General features: G+C 39.2%; 1 protein-coding gene across 1 annotated transcript in view; it reads right to left on the reverse strand.

The window, feature by feature from the left end:
- The window catches only part of mlsl (malate synthase-like), a 47,729-nt gene that overhangs the window by 30,818 nt on the left and 4,898 nt on the right, over positions 1-12,013 (reverse strand). Inside the window, exons 2-3 of the mRNA XM_041190439.1 lie at positions 1,271-1,472; positions 479-607 (exon numbers count right to left, since the gene is read on the reverse strand). Of these exons, the coding sequence (XP_041046373.1) occupies positions 479-607; positions 1,271-1,297 (156 nt within the window). The 5' untranslated portion in view covers positions 1,298-1,472. The remainder of the gene's footprint in view (positions 1-478; positions 608-1,270; positions 1,473-12,013) is intronic.

The raw sequence follows: 12,013 nt of genomic DNA on the forward strand, positions 1-12,013 counted from the left end.
CGTCATCCAGCCCGCCCCACTACGCAATACGTCAGGAAACCCCCCGACTGCATAATTAATTAAGCCAGCATCGTGCAATTAGGTGTGAATTCCCACTGGCCTCAGCAGCAGGAAACACTCTCAGTTCCCACCCCGCCACGGGACTTAGGCCCGGAATGGAAAATCCCAGCCAAGGAATAAAAGTTACTTGTTCATTATGTGAAAAAGGACTAAGGATAAAGAGGCTCAAGACGACTCCTTTATGCATTCTCCTATTGAAATTAAACAGTATGTTTGGTCCTAAAAACTGTTGCATGGGTGAAAGTATTATAGTTAAATCATTATGCTCGGGGAAATAAAATGTAATTTAGTAGCAAACAATCTTGTAAATGAAAGTAGTTATTAAATATGCAACAACAATGATATGAAGCATTTACAGGGTCCTCCACCCACCACCACCCCTCTCTCCACAGCCTGCCAACTCCAAGGATAAATGTACCTCATCAACATTTGCATCAAAAGTAGAGACCAATTCTGCTAGGAATTGGATTGCTTCTGGTGTCAAAAGGGTTTGGAATTCTACTTTCAGCGATGGAGGAGGTGGTTCGAGCTCCACTCCAGTTACTGTCTGCAAAAGAACAAGTGTGCACAACCCAGTGTAAGAAATTTCCAGCAAACTACGCATATGGTGTAACACCAATTTTTCTTACAGGGCAAAACTTTTCATTTCACAAGAATACTTAATTTGTTGTGTTTTTAAAAATATATAACTATAACATTAGAAACTATAACATTATAACATTATAACATATTAGTTCAAAACAACAACTCACAATCCAATAACTCTCATCTATAAATTAAGTTACTAAACGGTTTGTCCTTATGATCAACGGAGCTGATCCTGCTCCTGACTGTGAAGCAAGTTTTAATAAATAAAATTAAACCACAAGATAGGATGAAAATTCCTGTTTGGATCAGGACTATTTTTAAATCTCATCTCCCACTAAAATAATAACACTTTACTGACATTAATAGGGGTCCATAGGTGATAGTAATCACTTTAGAATATGACATGCCAAAAAATTATGTTATGAGTTATAGTGAGTTATATAAAAGTGTAAAGTCTAACATTAACTGGCATGATATTTCTATTGCACAAGGTCCAAGACCATCAGAAATAGTAGCCTAGCAATCAGATAACTTCTTAGTTAATGACTAAAACCCTGCAACTCCTCATAACTTGTGATTCCATTCATTTGAATCGGTTAAACAAACTGTTTTTCATACTTACGTTAATTTGTTGCAAAGTTGCTGCCATATTCACCAGATTTCACATCGGAAGAAGTAGACTTTTGCTGATTGAGAGTTTACATTTGCTTTCTGTGTTTGATCTGCTACGTTTCACAAACTGAGTCCAATGACCTTCAATCTCTGTTCAGTATCATCCCACCAGAATGTGTTTTCAACTGCTGACAGTTCAACTAAAATTAAAACTGAAGAAATTGTTGCAAATTTAAATGATATTCACATGTAATAATTCATATTAGTTATGTTGCATGATTTAAGGATGAATTTTGGTCAACATGGATTGGTAGCAATGCTCTTTGTTATCTGATTTTAGACACAAAACAAATTATGTTGATTTTCTGCTTGTTTCCTTATTTTTCTCTTCTACCAACAGTAACACAGCTGGGATTCACAGCTACTGGTGTTGATTTGTCCACGTAACAACAATGGACTAGATATTGCTGGAATGGGACATTTTGTGGTGCAAGCCATTGTTAGACTTTTTCCTGAAGGTTGAAAATTCTTTTGTCCCCAAACTGAATAGTTGATAAGCTAATAAGATATTCAGCTGATAAGATCTTTTTTTCCCTTTATTCTTTCATGAGATGTGAGCATCGCTGGCAAGGCCAGCATTGGTTGCCTATCCCTATTTGCCCTTAAACTGAATGGCTTGCTAGACCATTTCAGGATAGTTAAGAGTCAGCCACATTGCTGCAGGTCTGGAGTCACATATAGGCTAGTCCATGTAAGGATGGCAGATTTCCTTCCCTAAAGGACATTAGTGAAGCAATTGGGTTTTTGCAACAATCGATGATAGTTTTATAGTCACCATTACTGAGATTAGATTCAATTCCAGATTTTATTAATTTAATTTAAATTCCACCAGCTGCTGTGGTGGGATTTGAGCCCATGCCCCCAGAGCATTAGCCTGGATTTCTGAATTACTAGTCCAGTGACTTTACCACTATGCCACCATTTTCCCTTAAATGGCAAGAGCTATAGGGGATCTTTTTAAAAAATATTCCTTCATGGAATGTGAGCATCACTGGCAAGGACTGCATTTGCTGTTCATTCTTAACTGCCCTCCAGAAGGTGGTAGTGAGCCACCTTCTTGGGTCCTTGCAGTCCTTCTGGTGTAAGTACACCTATGGTGCTTTTAGGAAGGGAATTCCAGGATTTTGACCCAATGACAGTGAGGGAACAGCAATATAGTTTTGGGACTTCAGTAAATGCAGAGACCAACTGTGTATCTCCTTAACCAATGAGAGTAAATTTTGCGAAAGAAAGATGGGAATAAGGGAGAAGGAAGGTGAATTTGAGTCAAATCAGGTAAGGAAAGAGAGGGAAAGATTGGATTAAGAGATACAAACAAATAAAATAGAGCAGATGTAGGCCATTCAGCCCCTCAAGCTGCCCTGCCAATCAATAAGATCATGGCTGATCTGTTTGTGTTTCGAGTTCCACCTTCCCATCTACCCCCATAACCTTTGATTTTCTTGCCTAACAAGAATCTATCTTCCTCTGCCTTAAAAATATTCAGTGATCCCACCTCCACTGCCTTCTGAGGCAGAGTTCCAAAGTCACACAACCCTCTGAGAGAAAAAAATTCTTCTCATCTTTGTCCTAGAAGGATGATCTCTTATCCTAGGCTCAACCACAAGAGGAAACATCCTTTCTACCTCCACCTTGTTAAGACCATTCAGGATCTTATATATTTCAATCAAGTCACCCCTAACTCCTCTAAACTCCAGTGATAACACACCCAGTCTGTCCAATCTATCCTCATAAGACAACCCACTCATTCCAAGTGTCAATCTAGTAAATCTCCTTTGAACCACCTCCAAGCAATTTACATCCTTCCTTAAAAGGAGACCAAAACGGCACACTGTGTTCAAGATGTGGTCTCACCAACTGAAGCATGACATCATTACTTTTATGTTCAATTCTTATCTTAATAAAGGATAGCATTCCATTAGCCTTCTTGATTACTTGCTGTACCTGCATATTAACTTCTTGTGACTCATGCATGAGAACATCTGGATCCCTCTGCATCTCGGAATTCTGCAGTCATTCTCCATTTAAGTAATACTCTGCATTTTTATTCTTCCTGCCAAAGTGAAAAACTTCACATTTTCCCACATTATACTGCCAGATCTTTGCCCACTCATTCAACTTCTCTCCATCCTTTGCAAACTCCTTATGTCTTCTTTACAACATACCTTCCTACCCATCCTTGTGTCATGTGCTAATTAAGTTACCATGCCTTTGCTCCCCTCATCTAAGTCATTGACGTAAATTGTAAAAAGTTGAGGCCCCAGCACAGAGCCCTGCAGGACTCCATTCGTCACGTCCTGCCAATCAGACAAAGATTCGTTTATGCATACTCTCTGTTTTTTGCCAGCCAGCCAATCTTCTAACCAGGCTAATATGTTACCCCCTACACCACGAGCTTTTATTTTCCGCAATAACCTTTAATGTGGCACCTTATCAAATGCTTTCTGGAAATCCAAGTACAGTTCGCCTACAGTGGATACTTCTATCCACCACACATGCTACTCCTTCAAAGAGTTCTAATAAATTGGCTAAATATAAAAACCATGCTGACTCTTCTGGATTATCTTGAGCTTTTCCAAGTGCCCAGCTAAAACCTCTTTAATGATCAACTCTAACACAGACGTCAAGTTAACTGGCCTATAGCTTCCTGTTTTCTGCCCCCCCCACTTCTTGAATAGAGGGTTTATATTTGCTATTATTCAGTCTGATGGAACCGTTCCAGAATCTAGGGAACTTATTCCCTATTATTATTCTGTGAGGCTGGATTACATCTTAAAAGGAACAGAGCAAATATGCTGGCAAAATAGATAAATACTGAAATCAAAAATCATGTCAACTAGGAGAGAAGGCAGCAGGGAAAATAATCAGAAAGAGCAAGTAGAGAACGTAGAAATAGATGAGGTTAATAGACAAATAAAAATGAATTTAGCAAAAGGGATTGCATGCCTATAGAATAGAGGAAAAAACTAATTACTCTGTTATTAGCAGAAAAAGCACCGAGCAAAAGGAATGAGATGCTAGTTTGGGCAAAAAAATATGAGGAGTAGCATTAAATTCATGCAAAAATAATAAGGTGTATGTGTTGCAACACTCTGTGTGGGAACTAAACTAGAGGGAGTAAAATCAATTATATCACAGGAAGATATAGATTTAAAAGCACTAACACTTACAAACCGGATTGGGATGGAAAATAAAAAGAGAAGGTGCAATATTAGTGAAGGGGGAAAAAATGCATAGGGAGAGCTGATGTATGCAAAATAAGATAACCAGATAATGTCAATATAGTTAAAGATTTTTTAAAAATCAAAGGATTGTTACAATGGTGGGTTTATACTACTCATCCTTATTTATGGGAGGGAAATTGAAGAGGAAATCTAGATAGACTAGGGAGAAGAGTAGGTAAAAGAAAATTGATTTTTTTTAAAAAGCGGATTATAAAGGGGTGAAGAATAAATATTTAATTAAAAAGGAGGCCACTCTCTCAATCAGTCCTACCACCTCCAGTGACTTATGCACATATACACTCAGATCCCTCCACTCTTGCACCCCCTTTAGAGTTGTACACTTGTACATTTTATATTGACTCTCCATGTTTTTTCCTACCAAAATGAATCACTTCACATTTCTCTGCATTGAACCTCATCTGTCACTTGTCTGCCCATTCCACCCATCTATGTTCCTTGCAGGTTCCATACTACCCACCTCACAGTTTAGAATGCTTCCAAGTTTCATATCTTCCACAAATTTTGAAATTGTGCTTGTACACTAAGGTCATTAGTTTATATCAGGAAGAGCAAGAGTCCCAACAGTGATCCCTGGGAAACTCCATTACAAACCTTCCTCAAGCCCGAAAAACATCCACTAACCACTACCTTCTGTTTCCTGTCACTCAGCAAATTTCGTGTTCATGTTACTACTGTCCCTTTATTCCATGAGCAATAACTTTGCTCACGAGTCTGTTGTGTGGACTGTATCAAATGCCTTTTGGAAGTCCACGTACATGACATCAACAGCATTGCCCTCATCAGCCTTCTCAGTTATCTCTTCAAAAAACTCCAACAAGTTAGTTAAACATGATTTTCCCTTAACAAATCCATGCTGGCTTTCCGTAATTAACCCACATTTGTCAATGCGACTATTAGTTTTGTCCCGAATCATTGATTCTAGAACTTTCCCCACTACCAAAGTTAAACTGGCTGGCCTGCAGTTGCTGGATTTATCTTTACACCATTTTTTGAACGAGGGTGTAATATTTGTAAACCTCCAGTCATCTGGCACCACCCTTCAGTCTAAAGCTGACTGAAAAATTATGGCCAGTGCCTTTGTAATTTTCATCCTCGTGTTGGAGTATCGCTGGATGCATGGCACCTGGTCCTGTGCCTTATTAACTTTAAGTATTGACAGCCCATCCAATACCTGCTGCTTATTAATTTTAAACCCTTCTAGTGTAACTCACTGCAATTACCTCCTCTTTCACCATGGCGTGGTTAGCATTTTCTTCCCTGGTAAAGACAGATACAAAGTATTCATTTAATACCTCAGCTAAACTCCATGTCTCCATGTGTAAATCCCCTTTTGTGTCCCTAATCGGCTCTACTTCTCCTTTTACTATCCTTTCACTATTTATATGACTACAGAGGACTTATATGACTACACAAATTCCCATTTGTGTTGACTGCCAGTCTCTTTTCATAGTCTGGTTTTGATTCTCTTATTTGCTTTTTCACTTTCCCTCTGAACCTTCTATATTCAGCCTAGTTCTCCATTGTATTATAGACTTGACATCTGTCATAAGCAAAATGTTTCTACTTCATCTTAAACCTGAATTTTCATGAGTCAGAGATGCTCCACGCATTAGCCAAAAAGGTGCCGGAGCCCCGATTCCAGCAGCTGTGCCCCCGAACCCGTTATGGCCGGGGGGGTGGGGGGGGGGGGGGGGGAGGTTGTATTTTGCACATCCATGATTCACGGGGGCAGCTGCACTGGTATAAGTACAACTGCCTTCAAACAGAGCAATTTTCATTACTGGAGTTTCCAAAACACAACTCTCGGGCTTTAGATATTTGAAAAAAGGTATTGCATGGCTGGCATGGAGGGTATGAGCTGCATTGAGCTGGGTGCAGAGCATGAGGTGGCATAGATGAGACATGGGGAGTGTGTGATTGTTGAGGGGTGAGGGCAAGAGGGCTTTTTTTTTTGTTTTATTATTTTCATTGTAACAGGGACAAAGTCCCACAGCAGCAAGGTGGGCCTTTTAACCCAGCAGCGCTTGTGACTGCCTCCGCACACTTTCTGGGTTCAGCAGGTCCAACTCCTGTTAGCACTTGCACCTCCCCAGAATTAAAATCTGAAGATTCAGAGCACCTTCTCCTGAATCGGGTTTGCAGAGTCAGGATTTGTTTGTTCTACCTTTACCTTTCGAGAGAATAAACCTTGACTATTCCAGACATATCCCTTCTTTGAAGGTAGCCTATTGTTCCGATACTGTTTTTCCTGCCAACCTTTGATTCCAATTTATTCAGTCCAGATCCATTCTTACCTCATTGAAGTTGACTTTTCCATAGTTAAGAATCCTTATTCTTCCACAGCCAACCTAAACCTTATAATACAATAATCGCTGTCCCCTAAATGTTCTCCTACTAACACTTGATCCACTTGGCCCATCTCATTCCTAAGAACCAGGTCCAGAAGTGCCTCCTTTCTTGTTGGACTGGAAACATACAGCAGTGGAAAATTTTCCTGAAAACACTCCAGAAACTCTTGCCTCTCTCTGCCCTTTACACCACTACTACTCCAGTCTATATTCGGACAATTAAAGTCCCCCATTATATCTACTCTATAATTCTTGCACCTCTCTAAGTTATTTGCAAATTTGTTCCTCTACATGCTTCCCACTAGTTGGTGGCCTATAGACTACACCGAGCAATATAATTGCATCTTTTTCGTTACTTAGCTCTAGCCAAATATATTTTGTCCTTGACCCCTCTGGGACATCCTCACTCTCCAGCATTGCAATGCTTTCCTAAATCAATACTGTCACTCCTCCCCCTTTTCTTTCTTTCCTATCTTTCCTGAACACCTTGTATCCAGAATATTTAACACCCTGTGCTGCCCTCCTTTGAGCCAGGTCACTATTATAGCCACAACATTATATTTTCACAAGGCAATCTGCACCTGTAACTCTCAAATCTTATTTACCACACTCCTTTCATTCACATACATGTATATTCACCCTGATTTAGAATTTATCACATTTTCCCTTTCGCTGACCCCTGATAACTTATTATTTCCTACTCTAATGCTATCTACCTCTCCCAGTATTCTGTGTACCTTGGTTTTCCTCTGATATTTCCTCCTGGTTCCCACACCCATGCGAAGTTAGTATAAACCTTCCCCAATAGCACGAGCTAATCACCCCACAAGGAACACAGTCCCAGCTCTGTTCAGGTGCAACCCAGCCGACCTGTACAGCTCCCATTTCCCACAATGTCCAAAGAAACTAAAGCCCTCCATCCTGCACCATCTTTCCAGCCATGCATTCGTCTGCTTTATCTTCTTATTTTTATACTTACCTGCATGTGGTACAGGGAGTAATCTGGAGATAACTACTTCTGAGGTTCTGCTTGCTCATTTTCTACCTAGCTCCATAAATTCTGACTGTAGGACCACATCCCTCTTCCTGCCCATGTCGTTCTTACCAACATGGACCACGACTGCTGGCTGTTCACCCTCCCCCTGCTCTGGTGCTCTACAGTTGTTAAGTGACATCTATGACCCTGGCAATAGGGAGGCAACATACCATCCTGGATTCATGTCTGTCTATTCCCCTAATTATTGAATCACCTATCACTCTTGCTCTTCTAGTCTTTCTTGTACCCCCTGTACAGTTGAGCCACGCATGGTGCCATGGATTTGGCTCTGGCTGTACTCTCCACATCTATAAACATCACTCTCAGTATTCATAACCGAATGCTGGTTGGAGAGAGGGATGCACTTAGGGGACTCCTGCACTACCTACCCTTTTCATCCTGATTATCTTGTGGTCACCAATTCACTTTTTCCCTGAATACTCTTAAGCTGCGGGGTGACCACATCTATAAACATGCTATCCACAAAGCTCTCAACCTCACAGAGCTGCTGTTCAAGTTCCAAAACCCCGAGCTCAAGCTGTTGCAACTGACGACATTTCCTGCACAAACGGTTAACCAGGACACAGAAGCATCCTGGAGTTCCAACGTAGCACAGGATATGCACTCTAGAGTTTGGAGCAGCCCTGCATTCCTCTATCTATTAGTTAATAACATTGCTATTGTTAATAAACCTTACTACTAGTAAACCTTACTAATGCTAATAAGCCCTACTAATAATTAATATACCTTGCCAGTAGTAATAAACCTTAATGTAAAAAAAAGACTCAACAGTTACTCACTTGCTCATTATAATTTTAATATTTTTAACGTTTTTTAATCTGCCAGTTGTTTAGAATCAGTCCCTCAGCAGCAGTACTCACTAACCAACTGACTCATGACTTTCCTGTGATGTTAGAGGTTTGATTATTTTTTTCAAACTTGGGCGCGTTGCAGACAGCCAGCTCCTGCTCCCAACTCTGTTTCAAGGTATACCAGAGGAATATCAGGAGTTAGAGCTTAAATTGTGGGGGCTGTTTACATAAATTTGGCTTATATTCCCTTAAGTATAGAAGATTTTGGTGTTTAAAACATTAAAAGGATTTGATAGTGCATTTACAGAGGAAACTATTTTCTTTGGCTTCAGAATCAAGAACATTAACTTAAAATTGGAACTCTCAAGACTGAAGTCACGGTTTAAAAATAAGCGGTCACCCATTTAAGAGAGAGGAGAGGAGAATATTTTTCTCTCAGAGGGTCATGAGTCTTTGGAGCTCTCTTCTTCAAAAGGCAGTGAAAACAGAGTCTTTTAATATTTTTAAGGCAGAGATAGATAGATTCTTAGTAAGCAAGGCAGTGAAACATTATAGGGGGTAGGCCAGAATATGGAGTTGAGGTTACAATCAGATCAGCCATGAACTTATTGAATGGTGGAGCAGGCTTGAGAGGCCAAATGGCCTACTCCTGCTCCTAATTCATATGCTTGTATGTAAATTGACAGATTATGTTAGGTAAGGGATATAGAGAAAGAGCAGGTAAATTGAGTTGAGGTGCATGATCTAATTGGTTAGCAGAGCAGGCTCAAGAGGCAGTATGGTCTATTACTCACACTATTCCTGTAACGAAAAAATGCCATAAAATATTAAAAGAACAAAAAATATATTCTAAAAATATAAGAAGATAATTGTTAAATGCAAGGAAAGGAGATCCAGTTACTAAAGAATAAACAAAAAATGGGCAGGGATAAATAAAAAGTACTTTGCATCAATGTTTACAAAACAGTAAGATACTGAGGTGGATGTAAATGAGAAATATTATAATAAACAAAAGAAAATACGAGAGAGGTTAGTTAAGCTAAAGGAGAACAACTGTCTGGGACTGACAGAATGCATCAAATGATCTTGAGGAAAAAAGAAGTAAAAACAAAAGACAAGCTAGAAATACAGATTCTATTGAGGATGGACGTGTACTGAAGAACTGTAGAGTGTCTGCTCTATTCCCCATTTTATAAAGGAATGATAAACTAGTCCAGGATGCTACGAGACAGTTTGTTTAACATTTAACATTGCTTTACTTTGACAAGGAAAATTTTGGAATCTTTAATTAAGGGTGAAATTATTAAATATCTAGATGAAAAGAAAATGATTAGAAGCATTCAACAGGGATTTCATAAAGGAGAATCGTGCTTGAGAAACTTGAAAGAGCTCTTGAGCTTTTTGGCTGGTATGGCCCAATGCACAGGACGTGGTTGTGCATGGACTTTCAGAAAGCCTTTGACAAGGTGCCAACCAGGCAAGAGATGTAAGAAAAAATGAAGAGATGTTGAGTTAGGGGAAGAATAGCAAATAAGATTAAAAATTAACATTTTTAGCAGTTAAAATAAGAGTTAAGGGCAGTTTCATGGAGTGGTTTCAATTATGTACTGTGTTACAGAGTTCTGTTCTCCAACCAGTTCTTTTCACTGTGCATATTAATTATTTGGATTTGAAGTAGAAGCAATTGTTTCCAAATCTTAGACAATACCAAAATAAGAAGCTTAGTAAATAATTTTGAGCAATGCATACTGAAATATTGGTACAATGGCAAATTAGACAAAAAGGTGGCAGATGGAATTCAATGTCAGTAAATGTGAGGGGGTACATTTCAGTTAAAAGAGGAAATAATTAAACTTTGCATGAGGGTGGCATTGGGAAAAGACACTTTAAGTTCAGATGGCCTTAAAAGAAGTTAATTGGATACTGGGTTTCATGGTAAGAGCTACATAGAATCTACAGAACAGAAATATGTCATTTGGCTATGCCAGAGTTTATGCTCCACACAAGCCTCATCCTAGCCCTCTTCATCTCACCCTACCAACATATCCTTATATTCTTTTCTTCCTCATATGTCCTTCTAGTTTCCATTTATTGAACATAAACGTCCAGATGTAATGGTGAATCTGTGTCAATTCCTATCAAGGCAGCAATTGAAGTACTGTGTTCAGTGTTGCACATCACATCAGAGGAACAATGTTGAGGCAGTAGAGAAGGTACAGCATGGCTCAATCAGATACTGCCCATTATGAGGAAATACAAATATAATGTAGTCTTGAAAAAAATTTAGCTGTTTTTGTTAGAATAGAGGAGGAATAATATAACAGATATTTAAGATTATATATGGTACAGGAGAGATAGAAAGATTGCTTCCAATTGTTGAGTCCAGAGTGTTCATGTCTTGCCAATTACACTTTTAAAGTTTGTTAGTGTCATGTCAATTACATTGTTAAGGTTAAGAGAAACAGGTGATGGGTATTTAATGTCTTTAAGAACATATAAATAGGGGATAGCTGGGACACTGGTTTGAGTGGGAGGAGAGATGTGAGACTGAACAAATCAATAAACTCTCTCAAAGGAAAGCTCTATGTCTTGGTTTCGGCTTCACCAACCACTTGGATCCTGTTAACAGAAAGATACAGGTACAAGGATAAATATAAGAGATTTGGTACAGAGAACAGAACAAACCTTTGCTTTCAAAAAAAGAGGGTTTGTGAGACTGTGGAATGCACAACTGAAGTTAGTATTTGATGCCGGGACCATGTCAACATTTAAGAAAAGTAAATAAAAGAATATGGAAAAAGGACAACTGTTCATGTGGATGCAGAGCACCAATATAGACTGGTTGGGCCAAATGGCCTGTTTCTGTGTTGTAATTTCTGTGTAATTCTCTGCAAATTATAACAGAGCCCACACAATTTAATTTAAAAAAATATATCTCTGTCTTCCTCCCAGACAATACTCATGTTGTAAGAAAAATTTATCTCGAAACTTCGACAGACTTTTCATTAATAGGCCTGAACTCAACATTTATATATCCGCACTTTTCAGAGCAGTCACTGAATAACAATCAAGGATAGGCACCCTAAGTGTTTCTTCTACACTCTAGCCCAGAGGCTGACATAACCAAATCCACTTATTCTCTCTGTACTGCTTACAAACCCTTCATCAGCATTTGCTCCCATGCCTTCTAGTGGAACCTGAACCACCTTCTAGCAATAGTAACTTGGCAGATGACTCTTCTGTGATCTCTCC

Source organism: Carcharodon carcharias, chromosome 1 (genome assembly GCF_017639515.1).
Source record: "Carcharodon carcharias isolate sCarCar2 chromosome 1, sCarCar2.pri, whole genome shotgun sequence".
NCBI classification, from domain to species: Eukaryota; Metazoa; Chordata; class Chondrichthyes; order Lamniformes; family Lamnidae; genus Carcharodon; species Carcharodon carcharias.